The 14,817-nt window shown below is 53.2% G+C and overlaps 1 protein-coding gene across 1 annotated transcript in view; it reads left to right on the plus strand.

Moving 5' to 3' along the window:
- MYO1F (myosin IF) overlaps nt 1-14,249 on the plus strand; it is a 31,839-nt gene extending 17,590 nt beyond the window's left edge. The window contains exons 16-28 of the mRNA XM_032394768.1: nt 1,824-1,905; nt 3,362-3,468; nt 3,953-4,051; nt 4,146-4,290; nt 9,740-9,854; nt 9,948-10,117; nt 10,823-10,968; nt 11,312-11,458; nt 11,575-11,723; nt 12,214-12,312; nt 12,837-13,032; nt 13,119-13,288; nt 13,804-14,249. Coding sequence (XP_032250659.1) covers nt 1,824-1,905; nt 3,362-3,468; nt 3,953-4,051; nt 4,146-4,290; nt 9,740-9,854; nt 9,948-10,117; nt 10,823-10,968; nt 11,312-11,458; nt 11,575-11,723; nt 12,214-12,312; nt 12,837-13,032; nt 13,119-13,288; nt 13,804-13,880 — 1,702 coding nt within the window. The 3' untranslated portion in view covers nt 13,881-14,249. The remainder of the gene's footprint in view (nt 1-1,823; nt 1,906-3,361; nt 3,469-3,952; nt 4,052-4,145; nt 4,291-9,739; nt 9,855-9,947; nt 10,118-10,822; nt 10,969-11,311; nt 11,459-11,574; nt 11,724-12,213; nt 12,313-12,836; nt 13,033-13,118; nt 13,289-13,803) is intronic.
- Nucleotides 14,250-14,817: the final 568 nt, after the last annotated feature.

Here is a 14,817-nt window from a genome sequence, read left to right on the forward strand (position 1 = left end):
ACATCAGGATCTGCACTGTAACAAGATGCCCCCGGTGCCTCCTCCAGAACCATGTGCACATTTGAGTTTGAGATTCAGCGATCTAGAGCCTCGCTGTCTGTTACATTCCACATCCATGTAGAATCTGGGCTACGCACATCATGACTTTAAAACAACCGCCCTCATGTACAATTTGCATGCCATGAAACGTGCCCAACTTCAGAAGTGATTCTTTGGAAATGTATAGAGCTGTGCAACCATGACCACTACCCAATTGGGAACATTTGCATCACACCCAAAAGATCCCTCGTGCCAAATGGCGGTCGATCCCTCTACCCATTACATGTGTAATTTAAAATTTTTCTTTTTTTAAAAAAGATTTTATTTATTTATTTGTCAGAGAGACAGCACAAGCAGGGGGAATGGCAGGCAGAGGGGGAAGCAGGCTCCCCGCTGAGCAGGGAGCCCGATGCGGGACCCGATCCCAGGACCCTGGGATCATGACCTGAGCTGAAGGCAGACGCTTAACCCACTGAGCCCCCCAGGCGTCCCAGCATGTCATTTTAAATTTTCTAATAAGCACAGTTAAAAAGTAAAAAGGTGAGAGGCACCTGGCTGGCTCAGTCAGAAGAGCACGCAACTCTTCATCTTGGGGTCGTGAGTTCGAGCCCCACCTTGGGGGGGTAGCGATGACTTAAATAAATAAACTTTAAAAAAAGTAAAAAGGTGAATAGATGACATTTAAAAATGTTTTCGTATACCCAATATACCCAAAATATCATTTCGACATGCAATCCATATAAAAATTAATGATGAATGAATATGAATCAATTAAGAATGAATGAACTACACTCTCTTGCCCCATACTGCGGTACTCTTTGAAATCTGGTATGCATTTTAACACTCCCAGTGCATCATGATTCAGACAGGCCAAGTCTCAAGGGCCTCGATAACCAGTGACCAGGGGCCGCCATATTGGAAAGCACAGAGCCGTGGTTCTCAAAGTAGGGTTCCTGAACCAGCGGCAGCAGTACCACAGCCCAGATATGTGAATGAGAAACTCGAGAGGAACCGGGTGGGGGCCCAGCCAGCCGTGTTTTCACAAGCTCTCCTGGTGATTCTGGTGTCCACTGGGGCAAGCACTGGATAGAAAAACTACGTTGATAAAGGGCTAGAGCGTGTGGTGGGCATCATTCACTCTTTTTTTTTTTTTTTTTACTTTCTTTTAAGTGTGATAAAATACACTATAAAGTTCACCTTCTTCACCATTTTGCATTGTACAGCTCAGTAACATGAGGCACATTCACAACGCAACCATCCCCACTCCCTCGTTCCAGAACTCTTTCATCCTCCCGAATATGTATGGATGAGCAGTGCACTCGTTCTGCGTTATGGCGGTCGGGGAAGACCTCACTGAGGAGATGAGGGAGGGGATTGTGACTGGAGCAAAGAATGTCGAAGCAATCCCCTGCTGATGGGCAATCAGACTGGGCCTATCTAGGACTACCACAGGCAGCGAGCACGCTTGTATCTCTTCGCTCACGCATGTGAGCCTGTGCGTGTAGGATCATTCCTACAAGGGGACCTGCCCCTAAAGCCCGAGATGCTGAGATGTTGCAGCCCTAGAGGGACATTCCTACTGAACTGAACTTTGTTCTACTTTACTTGCTACCCAAGTCGTGCGTGGTCGTAGCAGCAGAAGGAACAGTGCAAATAGATCAAGGAACCACAAGGACAAAACGAACTCTGCGGTTCTCACCATTACACCCCCCACACTCAGGGAGAACTATGCTAGCGCCCAAGGTTCAGCTGCACCTCTGATTCCTCCTGTCCCCCCTGCTTAGGGCCTTCCTCCGGATGCTCTTTCCTGAGAAGCTGGATGTAGACAAGAAGGGCCGCCCCAGCACGGCTGGCTCCAAGATCAAGGTGGGCCTGGGGCAGGAGAGGAGAAGCTGGGCATAGGGAGGGCTGGGGTCTGTCTCTGTCTCGTCCTGGAGCTTCCGCTCCTCTCTCTGGCACCTCCTGTGCTGCAGGGTCTTCTTCCAGCTCTGGGGCTAGTGGGGAGGTTGGACCAGTTTCCCTGAAGTCCCCCCTAACTCTCTAAATCCAAAAGTGAACCATCATCTCAATAATTTTTTTGGTCTTTTGGTTACTTACCGCTTTAATTTGAATTGTGGTAAAATATACATAAAATGTACCATTTTAACCATTGTTAAGTGCACAGCTCAGTGGCATGAAGCACATTCCCATTGTGCCACCACCCCCACTATCTGTCTCCAAACTTTCCATCTCCCCAAACTGTCTCCAGAACTTTCTCCAGAACTTTCCATCTCCCCACATGGAGACTCTGTCCCCATGAAGCACGGACTCCCCACCCCCTGCTCCAGCCCTGGCTCCCACCCTGTCCTCTCTGTCTCTGTGCACGGGACTCCTCTGGGGACCTCCTGGGAGTGGGGTCCTGCGGGATGTGTCCTTACGGGTCTGGCTTACCTCACTCAGCATAATGTCCTCAAAGTTCGTCCATGTTGTAGCAGGTGTCAGGATGTCCTTCCTTTTTAAGGCTGAAAAATCTTCCAGCGTATGAATGGACCACATTTTCCTATCCATTCCTCCATGGATGGACACTTAGGTTGTTTTCACTTTAACCTATTATGAATAGTGCTGCTATCAACTGGGTGTCCCAGTCTAAAAAAATCTCTTCATAACCACGCATTGAGCCCTGCCAGGCCTGGCTGCAAACGCGGGACGCTTTACACATATGGGACTAGTCCCACCCGGTGGATGGGGAGACCAAGGCTCTGCAGGAACTTGGAGAATCCCTGTGACCCAGGGATTCGCACAGTCCCCTCTGTCCCCAGCAGCAGTCACCGGCCCGGACCACATAGCAGAGCACACTCCACATCGAGGTCTCCCGTGCCCCTCTCTCCAATCCCCCCGCCTGGAACAATGTCCTTTCTAGTCTCCTCCAAGGGACTAAAATGCACAACCCAAGGGACACACACATGATTCCCTACTCCCAAAGCAGTGGTCCCCCTCGAAGGACAGGCAGAAATGTTCTATGCAACATGTTGTCTTGAGTGCTCAGTTACTCCATCAACAAACATTTGCTGAGCACTTACTACGCGCCAGATTAAGCAGTGAGTGCTGCAGACAGGAGAGCTCCTAGCCTGAGGTTCAAGGATCAGGTACACACACAATATCAAGCCCCATGGTGTGTGCTAATGGAAGAATGCACAGACCAGGGACACCGGACCCCTTGGCTCACTGGGAGCCAGCCCCCCACTCAGGGTCTCTCTGTCCCCTGACCCTGTACCCAGGGTGGGAGGAGAGAGGGTCCAAGGGCCCCATCTGTGCACCACCCCCGCCTTCTCCCCCACCTCAGAAACAAGCGAATGACCTGGTGGCCACCCTGAAGAGATGTACGCCCCACTATATTCGCTGCATCAAACCGAACGAGACCAAGAAGCCCCGTGACTGGGAGGAGAGCAGGTGACTACCAGCTGGACCAATGCACACAGCCTGTCCCCCAAGACTGACCCTCCCTCGAGAGCCCACCCAGAGTCATGGGACCCATCCCGAGGATGACCCCTAGGACCAGCGCAAAACCTCTCAGGGTCCTGGGGTTCTACCCAGCACTGACCAAGACCCTCCGGACTGCAGGGATGAGCGGAACTGAGCGTCGGGTGACCCAGGGATTCGCACAGTCCCCTCTGTCCCCAGACCCTAGGATGCACCCCTAGAATTAACCCTGGAACTGACCACAGAACTCACACAGACCCCTCCCCCCAGAAGCTAGGCCCCCACTCCACAGAACTGACTCCCAGACACTGAAGTCACCCCCCAAACTGCCCCCAGCACGAATCCAGACCCCCCTGGTCTCACATCTGCCCTCTCCAGCCCTGCTCAGCAGCACCCACTCACACCCAGGACCAGGGAGTATCCCCCAGGGGACTCACAGTGCCTTCCCCCTTAGGGTCAAGCACCAGGTGGAGTACCTGGGCCTGAAGGAGAACATCAGGGTGCGCCGGGCTGGCTTCGCCTACCGCCGCCAGTTCTCCAAGTTCCTGCAGAGGTGAGGCTCCCCCGCCTGCCCCAGGCCCTCCCCACCACCCCGCAGAGGGACTGCCAGCAGGGACCCCAAACCCTTCCACACCCTCTGCCTCCAGGTACGCCATTCTGACCCCTGAGACGTGGCCCCAGTGGCGTGGGGATGAACGTCAGGGCGTCCAGCACCTGCTCCGGGCGGTCAACATGGAGCCAGACCAGTACCAGATGGGGAGCACCAAGGTCTTTGTCAAGAACCCTGAGTCGGTGAGTGTGAGAGAGAGGCAGACACCTGCATCACCGCACGGGGGCAGGTCCTGCTCTTCAGGCCACTTTAGGCCTCGGGCATGTTGCCTTACACCCTCGGAGCCTCCGTTTCTCCTTTTGGAAAGTGGGGAGAGTGGTAGCCCCCCTGCAGGATTGGGGTGAGGCTCAGACAAAACAGGAAGTCCGCTACGCAGTGTGAGCGAGTGCTCAGAAAAACCTGAATTAGCCGGATAGTCCCTGGTGGCCAGGCGGCAGGTGGAGAAACGCAGAGCCAATGAGGGGTAAGAACTCACAGCTTCTCCAGAACGTCTCTTGTCCCTTGTTTCCTTCTCTCTGTCCTTCTCTTTCTGCTTTCTTCCTTTTTTACTAACTTCCTTCTGTGCTTTCTCCTCTCCTACGTTTTCTTACCTCTTCCCTCCTTCCTTCCTTCACGAACACACTGAGTCCCTGTCCAAGTGGTGGTTGGTTGATCCCAAGACCTGCCCCAGGCCCTGATCTACCACAGACAAACCTCATTCCGCATCCTCCATGCACAAATGATCCCTCCAGCACGTCGTTATCAGCTCTTAGCCTTTTAGCGAAAGGCTGGGAGCACCACCAACTCCATGCTGCCTCCGCTTGCATGGAAAAAATGAAGTCACAATGACAAATCTGTTCTGGGGACCTACTGTAAGCATGGCGACTATAGTTAACAATGCTGTGTTGTATACTTGCAATTTGCTGAGAGTAGATCTCCCATGTTCTCACCACAAAAAAGAAATGGTAACCGTAGGTGCTAGTTAACAGTTCGGCAATATGTACATAATATTGCATCAACTCATGTGCACCTTAAATTTACACAATCCTATATGTCAGTTATATCTCAATAAACCTGGGTGGGGGGAGTTTTTTAAAAAGCAACAATGACAAAGAGAACATAAAAGCAGGGCCAAGTGGGGGAGGGGGCGCCCGGCTGGCTGTCCGCAGAGCACGCAACTCTTGGTCTCCGGGTTGGAAGTTTGAGCCCCCATGTTGAGTGTAGAGATTACTGAAAAATAAAATCTTAAAAAATAAATAAATAAATAAATAAAAAGGCAGGGCAAGGAATCCCCTTGGGGGGCCTGCCTGGCCACCTGCTTCCATGCGAGGATTGGACAGCAAACCAGGAGCCGGCCCTCTGGATGAACTGTGCTAGCTCACCACAGTCCCACGCAAGTCTTATGTCCCCCAGCCTGGGCCACGCTCCAGCACTGGGGAAAGGGCTGCTGCCTGCCCAGGCCTCGCTAGGTGCCTCACCACCTGCATGATCAGAGCACCTGCTCTGCTAGCACCTTAGGGACTTGAAGACAACTGGGAAATTGTCCAGATGATTCCCTTGATGTTACTGTAACTTACAAGTAACTGTTCTCTCATCAAACCAAACACATAACACTGGGGTGGAGATTCTGGAGATTTTATGGCTACAAAAATAGTCTGTCGGGGCTCCTGGTTGGCTCAGTTAGTAGAGCATGCGACTCTTAATCTGGGGTCATGTGTTCAAACCCCACATTGGGCATAGAGGAAAGAAAGAAAAGAAAGAGAAAGAGAGGAGAGAAGGAGAGAGCGAAAGAGAGAGGAAGGGAGGGAGGGAGGAAGGGTGGGGGAAGGAAAGGCAAGGAAAGGAAAGGAAAGAGAGGAGAGAAGAGGAAGGAGAGGAGAGGAGAGGAGAGGAGAGAGGAGAGGAGAGGAGAGGAGAGGAGAGGAGAGGAGAGGAGAGGAGAGGAGAGGAGAGGAGAGGAGAGGAGAGGAAAGGAAAGGAAAGGAAAGGAAAGGAAAGGAAAGGAAAGGAAAGGAAAGGAAAGGAAAGGAAAGGAAAGGAAAGGAAAGGAAAGGAAAGGAAAGGAAAGGAAAGGAGAGAAAGAAGAAAATTGTCTTGGGAGGTTGGGCTCTTGGTCCCCCAAACTTGTCTGTACCTACATCTAGAGCTTCTCCCTATAGATGCATTTGCCCCAAGAAATAAGAACAGTCTTTGGGGCACCTGGGTGGAGGTCGGTTAAGCATCCAAATCTTAGTTTTGGCTTAGGTCATGATCTCAGGGTCGTGAGATGGAGCCCCGTGTCGGACTCTACACTCAGCATGGAGTCTGCTGAAGACTATCTCTTCCTCTTCCCTCTGCCCCTCCCCCCGCCGCTCTCTCTCTCTCTCTCTCTCTCTCTCTCTCAAATAAATAAATCTTTTTTTTAATTTTAAAAATTGACACTGAAGAAAACAAATAGACAAACAAAGCTAGCACTGGCTAAGACTATATAAGGTACAATCAAATTCTGACAAAAAATGCAGTCTGCACATTTTGAGGTGGGGAAGATGAACTGGCTGGAAATAATGAAATTCACAAAGGGAAACATTTCATGGAAACATTCTGTAAGGAAAAAAGAAAGACTGAAAATTTGCACAGGACAAAACTGATCCCAATGAGAAACATTTTAGTAAAATGAAAACAGAAGAAAGAAACAAACATGGGAACAGTTTTATGACTCTTCATAACTGTGCTGTATCAAAATTGATCAAAGAACTAATGGAGTTGGGGACTTTCTCGACCATAAATGCACTTACGCTGGGATGATTCTGACTTGGATTCTGTGTCTTGTAAACATGGACTCAAAATATCCTCGGTGTTTTACATACCTGCTGGCCTTCACTGCCTGTCATACCGGGCAGCTCTAACAAAGTACCACAAACTGGATGGCTTAAGTCAACAGAAATTAATTTTCTCATGTTTCTGAAGGCTAGAAATCCAAAATCAGGTGTCAGCATGGCCATGCTCCCTCTAAAGGCTCCAGGGAAGATCCTTCCTTGACTCTCCCTAACGTCTGGTGATCGCCAGGCATCCTTGCCACTCCTGATCACCACAGTCTCTGCCTGTCATCACATGGCCTTCTCCTCTGTGTCTGGGTCCCAATGTCCCTCTTCTTAGAAGGACACCAGTCATATTGGATTGAGGGCCCATCCTACTCCAGTATGACCTCATTTTAACTTGATTACATCTGCAAAGACCCTCTCTCCAGGGAAGGTCACACTCACAGGTTCCGGGTGGACATGAATTTGGGGGGGAACACTATTCAAGCCAGTACACTAGGATAAGCTCAGATTTGGGGCCTGTCTACCCACCTCAAGCACATGCAGCTCTGCCCTCTGCACATGAAGGAGATGAATTTCATTTTTAAAAAGGTTTTATTTATTAGAAAGAGAGAACACAAGTGGGAAGAGGGGCAAAGGGAGAGAGACAAGCAGACTCTCCCTGCTGAGCTGGGAGCCCGACTCGAGGCTCCATCCCAGGCCCCTAGGATCACAACCTGAGCTAAAGGTAGATGCTTAACTGAGCCACCCAGGCACCCTGAAGGAGATGAATTTTATTTTATTTTCTTAAAGATTTTATTTATTTATTTATTTATTTATTTATTTATTTATTTGAGAGAGCGTGCGTGCACGCATGTACAAGCGGGGGTGGGGGCAGGCAGAGGGACAAGCAGACTCCCCGCTGAGCAGGGAACCCAATGTGGGGCTCGATCCCAGGACCTCAGGATCAGTCGTTCAACCAACTGAGCCACCCAGGCGCCCCGAAGGAGATGAATTTTAAACTCTGTAGACAGGAAGATTCCTTTCCCAAATTGAAAACGAATTCCCTTCCCTGAGCAGAAATAACGAGGTTTCAGGACATTCGTCCCATCTGCCCTAAACAGCTAAGGCAGAGAGGACTCCTGGTTGACTGGCCCACCCCCAGTTCTGCAAGTTCTTTATTCATACCTGATGTCCTCTCAGCAAACTGCAGAATGTACTTCCGTGCCGTCCAGACACCCTATACGAGGCATTACTTGGGCATGCTTTGCACACAGACCCACTGACCCATATAATACTGGTCTGAGAAACAAAGGAGTATGGAAACTCCACTCGATTCCCTGCAGGCTGTGAAACTATAGCCTTGGTGGGGTTAGGATTCCTTCCTGGTGAAAAGATCCCCACCTTTCATGAATACTTATAAACACTCACAGCTTTAAAAGTTCTCAAAGATATATAAAGATTTATTTATTTTAGAGAGACAATGAGCGGGGGGCGGGGAGGGGCAGAAGGAGAGGGAGGGAGAGAGAGAGAGAAGCAGACTCCCCCCTAAGAACGGAGCCCCACTGGGGCTCGATCTCACGACCCTGAGATCATGACCCAAGCCAAAATCAAAAGTCAGATGCTCAACCGAGTCACCCAGGTATCCCTCCAAGATATATTTTTTTAAAGTGCATTTGAACCAAGTATCTACAGACTTACTTTGGTCCTTGCGGCGAACCCTGGGGTTTCTGGGAAACATCAACCACCTTGCTCAGCAAAGCAGGCCTTAGCAGTGATGTAATATTTGTGTATTTGACAAATCCGTCTGGGTGAAGTGCTAATTATTTTTCTAAATAAAGCCCCATTTCATTTACAGTATTTCCCATTTCGGTATTTCCCTGATTGACAATGCTGTCCCTTTTATCACTAAATTTGTTTGAATTAGGGGTGCCTGGGTAGCTCAGTCATTAAGCGTCTGCCTTCGGCTCAGGTCATGATCCCGGGGCCCTGGGATCGAGCCCCGCATCGGGCTCCCTGCTCCGCAGGAGGCCTGCTTCTCCTCTCCCTCTGCCCCTGCTTGTGTTCCCTCTCTGTGTCTCTCTCTCTGTCAAATAAATAAATGAAATCTTTAAATAAATAAATAAATTTGTTTGAATTACAACGTTCCCCAGTCATCTGTCTTATCCCACTAGGTTGTTCTATTCTTCGATCAGCACCCCATTGTTCTTATTACTGAGATTTATAACTTTTCATATCCAGTGGGCTCCTCTCCTTGATATGTTCACTGTTATTATTCTAAGTGAAGGGACATCCTTCATGGCATTGCGACTCTGACTTGCTCTAATATAGTTTATACCTTAAGTCCCCTCTGGACTGAGACTCTTAAAACTCAAAAGTCTGCTCTCTGCAAAAACTTCTTTTCCAGGGCGGGCATGTATGGCTGGGCAAGTTGTACACTATACAACTACTTGGTCTCCAGGTACATCACAGTCCTATACACCAGATTTTCACATTTACAGTATTTTGTTGGTTTTCTAAGATGCACATTGGTTCACATTTCTAACATCTCTGAAATTGGGGTGCACCTCAGGTGGGTGACGTGCCATAACTTAATTAGCAGTGTGAGAAACTGTGATGTTACACTATTTCTGGCAAGACGGCACAGCTAGAAGAGGCAGAGCTGGGATTCGAACCCTGCAAGACCAGCGCACAGTTTCATTTAATGCAGGGGTTTGTGCCCCATATTGGGAGGGAACCCTGGGTCCAGTCATTTGGAGGAAGAAAAAAAATTTTTTGACCATAGTGCATGAGCATGCGTGCAGGTGCCTGTAAGCAAGAGCAAGTGGGTGGGGTGGGATCAGAGAAAGACCCACCACCCCTCCCTCTCGCCCAGCTTTTCCTTCTGGAGGAGATGCGAGAGCGCAAGTTCGATGGCTTTGCCCGCACCATCCAGAAGGCCTGGAGGCGCCATGTGGCGGTCCGGAAGTACGAGGAGATGCGGGAGGAAGGTGAGAGGCTGCAGACGGGAGGCTCAGGGTGGGGACAGATGGACTTGGAAGAGCCAGGCCACAACCTCTGCCCCCGACCCGGTGTCCCCACAGCTTCCAACATCCTGCTGAACAAGAAGGAGCGGAGACGGAACAGTATCAACCGGAACTTCGTCGGGGACTACCTGGGGCTAGAGGAGCGGCCGGAGCTGCGCCAGTTCCTGGGCAAGAGGGAACGCGTGGACTTCGCGGACTCGGTCACCAAGTACGACCGCCGCTTCAAGGTGAGGCACTAGCAGGTGGGCACGTCTGGGATCCTGGCCCCAGCCTGGCACCCCCACCAGAGGTACACCCTTACCTGGCCCAGATACACCTGTCCACAGGTATATATTCACCTACCTAGATACACCTGCCCCATCACAGGTACACCCTCAACTGGGCCAGACACATCTGTACACTCAACTAGCGTAGATACGTCTGGCCATTAAATATGCCCTCATGTAGCCCAGACACACCTGTCCGTCACATACATCTTCGTCTGGCCAGACACAGCTTTCCACAACTACACACTTCCCTCACCCAGAAGCCCTGGCCACAGGGCCACCCCCACTTACCCTGGACACACCTATCCATTAGGTATACCCTCAGCCAGTCTAGATAGATCTGTCACTTAGACGTATCTTCGTCTGGCCCAGACACACCTGTGCACATGTACGCTCTCACCTGGCCTGGGCACCCACGTCCAGCAGGTACGCCTCCACCTCTCCTGTACCTGTTCACTGGCCCAGAAACCCCTCTCTAGCCAATATACCTTAACCTCCTATTTCTTATATAATGTAACTCCTCATATACCTTCACATGGAGGGAAACACTCAGCTGACCTGTCCTTCACCTGCCAGCACCACTCCCCTGCCTGAGGTTGATCTCGTGGAGCCAGGCGGCCCATGCCCAGGGCTCCAGCCACCAGCTCTGCTCCTGCATCCTCACAGCCCATCAAAAGGGACTTGATCCTGACGCCCAAGTGTGTGTATATAATCGGACGGGAGAAGGTGAAGAAGGGACCAGAGAAGGGCCAGGTGTGTGAGGTCCTGAAGAAGAAGCTGGAGATCCAGGCCCTCCGAGGAGTTTCCCTTAGGTGAGGCCAGGCCCTCCCCTGCCCCAGTCCCCCTCATCTGCCCTCTTGTCATCCTCAGCTGCCCTCACACTTCTCACCCCATCTGTCACTCTGACCATCTAACCTACGCTATACCTGTAACCCTCTCTTGGCCCTCCGTGTCACCTTCCCCTGCCCCCACACTCATGATCCTTATGTGCCAAGAGCACCTGTCCCCTCACCTGACGCTTCTCTATGACCACCTTCCCCAGCTCCTTGCCCCCTCTCTCATCACCCCTCACTTCCCTTCACCCGACCCTCCCCGTCGCATCTCACATGTCAGTCCTGCCACCCTCACCTGCCTTTCCTCCTACCCCTCCCCCAGCACAAGGCAGGACGACTTCTTCATCCTCCAAGAAGACGCCGCCGACAGCTTCCTGGAGAGCATCTTCAAGACCGAGTTCGTCAGCCTCCTGAGCAAGCGCTTCGAGGAGGCGGCGCGGAGGGCCCTGCCCCTCACCTTCAGCGACACGTACGCCCCCCGCCACCGTCCCCGGGCTGGGCTGGGCACAGCGCCGCCTCTCGCGCCCCGCGGCCCCGGCCCGCTTGGGGAGTGGGCGTCCCCGCAGCTTCCTCCTCTCCCCACAGACTACAGTTCCGAGTGAAGAAGGAGGGCTGGGGCGGAGGTGGCACCCGCAGCGTCACTTTCTCCCGTGGCTCCGGCGAGGTGGCCGTGCTCAAGGCTAGCGGCCGGTCCCTCACAGTCAGCGTGGGCGACGGGCTGCCCAAAAGCTCCAGTGAGTCTGCGCAGAGCTGGGGGCGGAGCCAAAGAGGCGGGTCCTATGGAGACGGGGCCAGCGAGGGGGGGGCTAATCAAGGCTGTGGGGGCGGAGCCAGTGAGGCTGGCCAGGAGCGGGTGAGGGCCGTGGAGGGGTGGGTCGAGAGAGATGTAATGGAAAGGACGCGGCCACGGAGAGGGCAGGGTCAGCGAGGTAACCAATGAATGGGAGAGAAATGTGGAAGGGGCGTGGCCAGGGAAATAACCCCCCCCAGTAGTGGGCGGGCCTAGAGAGCCGCGCCAATGAGAAGTGGGCCCTGGGGGGCTGGGCCAGTTACTGGGCAGAGCCACTGTTCCAGTAACTACGGGGCGGTGCCGATGGGACAGCCAGGGAGCCGGGGGGGCGGAGTCTGGGGCGGGGCCACAGAGAGGCCTGGACTTGTGGGCGGGGCCAAGAGCCTGCTGTGGTCTGGTCACCACTCAAATTCCCATATCCTTTCCCCTTTCAGAGCCTACACGGAAGGGAATGGCCCAGGGAAGACCTCGAAGGCCAGTCCAGGCCCCTACCCGGGCGGCCCCTACCCGGGCAGCCCCTGGGCCTCCCAGAGGTGAGGAGATGTGTCTTCCCTTGCCTCTTGTGTGCTCCATGACCCAAGCCATGCCTGCTGTCAACAGATAGAACTCTGCACAGCTCCCCCTCTTCCACAGAATACAGACTAAGCTTAGTTTGATATTCAAAGCCCTTCAGAAGCCAAACCCAGCTAACCACCAACCTCTTCTCTCCTCCCATCTTATACTCCTGTCACACAAGCTAGATCTTATTCTGCCAACTTAACAAATTTGTTCATATCTCCAAGCCTTTGCTTGGGCTGTTTGCTCCTCTTGTCTCCCAAATTCCCACTTAGCTTGAGCTCCTATTCATCCTCCAAGACCCACCAACAAAAGCTTCCTACAGAAGAGGATGGTGGAAATCTTACCCCTGCAGAGACTCCCTCTGGGCCAGTCCTTACCATGCTGGGTTGAGCATGTGACTGGCTGCCTCCCCCCTCAGACTGGGATCTTGGAGCTAAGTCCTCCCCAAATCCTCCTACCATCACCCTGATAAATGCCTCAACTCTCGCTCCTGCCACAGGCCTGGACCACAATGGAGTGCCTCCTTCTGCCAGAAGGGGGCCCCTGCCCCTGGAGATCACATCTGGAGGGGGCTCCCAGCAGCCTCTCCGGGGCCCTCCATCCTCAGCCCTGAGGGCCAGCAGGCGCCCCCGGGCACGGCCCCCCTCGGAGCACAACACAGAATTCCTTAACGTACCTGACCAGGGTGTGGCAGGGTAAGTGATGAAAGAGGGCAGCCCCAGGAGGTGGACAGGGGGCAGGGGAGTGTCTGGGCCTTGACGAGCACTCCCTGTACCCACAGCATGCAGAGGAAGCGCAGTGTGGGGCAGCGACCTGTGCCGGGCGTGGGCCGACCCAAGCCCCAGCCTCGGACGCATGGCCCGCGGTGCCGGGCACTGTACCAGTATGTGGGCCAAGATGTGGACGAGCTGAGCTTCAACGTGAACGAGGTCATTGAGATCCTCATGGAAGGTGTGTGTCCCAGGGCAGAGGGGGGAGGAGTCAGAACCCTGCTGGGCAACCCCCCATTCCTGCACACCCTTCCGGAAGAGAACAGAAGCAACCAGCCCCCACCAGAGATACTCTCTTCCGGGCCAGTGGCTGCATAGGCTAGAAGGCCTTGGGTCTGGAGGTTCCCTCCTAAGGCTCTCTGGGGGCCTGGCCTCACAGCAGCATGCCCAATCCCCTGGGCCTCATTTTTCTCTCCTGTCAAGCCCAGGGCTAATAGCAGAACCCATCTCAAAGAGACCCCTTATGAGTAAAAATGGGTCAGTCGTGTCTGGATGGCCCAGGCCACCTTCCTACCTTAGTCCCCTGGGCTGCCCGCCCACCCCAGAGGGGCTTGGGACTCAGCAGCACCCTCTGCGGGTAAGTGGGGAGTCCCAAAGGGGTCATGGCGTGGCAATGAATAAAACAGGCAGGGAGCCACATGAAGGCTTCCTCCTGGGTGGGCCGCACACCGCCTCACACTCCCCTCTCACCCACAGATTCCTCGGGCTGGTGGAAAGGCCGGCTGCACGGCCAGGAGGGCCTCTTCCCAGGAAACTACGTGGAGAAGATCTGAGAGGGGGCCCGGATTCGGCCTCCTGCCCACCTGCCTGCCTGCCAGGGAGCCAGGCCCTGCCGGCGAGGGCCTGGTTTTCCTTGGCCACATTAGCCAGAAGGTCCAGTCCTGGGGCCTCCAGCCCAGCCCAGCCCAACCCAGCCCAGGCCCTGGGTCTGGGTCTGGGGGTCACCACTGCAGCCACCCCAGGGCCCTGGCATCCCCCATGTCACACACCTCCTGTGTCAAACAGGGCTAACAGCAGAATCTACCTCCCAGCTGCCTTGTGAGTATAAATGAGTTGTGTCCTGTCGGCAAAGTGCCAAGCACAGTTGGGGGCACCTTGACAAGTGAGACTCCCCTTCTTCTGTCATCACTGAGGCAATAAACATTTGCCAGGTGAAAGTGTGAATTAAATTTACTGAGCACTAACCAAACGCTGAAGGAGAAGCCGCAAATACCCCATTGCAGGTGCAAAACTGGGGGCCGGGAGAAGTTTTGTCACTTGCCCGAGATCCCACAGAGCCAAGCCTTGAACTCGTATATACCCCCAGCCCACATCTCCCAAAGCTGGTGTTTGTCCCACTTGCCCACTCACCCACTCTTGGCCGTTTGCACCCTGGCCTTCCTGCAGAAAATAGTCTGATGGGTCCTGTTAGCTTTGAATCTGCAGCCCCCAAACCCATCCAGGACCTGACTGGACCCTGAGGAAGGAGGCAGGTCCCACATGGTCCTTCACAATCCAGCCTGGGCCACCCCTGGCCCCTGCACCACCACCCCCATGTCTGTGCTTTCTTAGCCCTCACTCACCTGGGGTCAGAACCAGTTCTGATATGCAAGGGCCCTGGCTTTCTGCATCTATTGTCATGGATTTAGGGGGTCAGCCTGGCCACTGGACTCCCCACATGTTTCCAAGCCAGTGATGGAGACTGAGCCTTTCAGAACTCCCTGCAGATGC

Source organism: Phoca vitulina, unplaced genomic scaffold, assembly GCF_004348235.1.
Source record: "Phoca vitulina isolate PV1807 unplaced genomic scaffold, GSC_HSeal_1.0 scaffold81, whole genome shotgun sequence".
In the NCBI taxonomy this organism is placed as follows: Eukaryota; Metazoa; Chordata; class Mammalia; order Carnivora; family Phocidae; genus Phoca; species Phoca vitulina.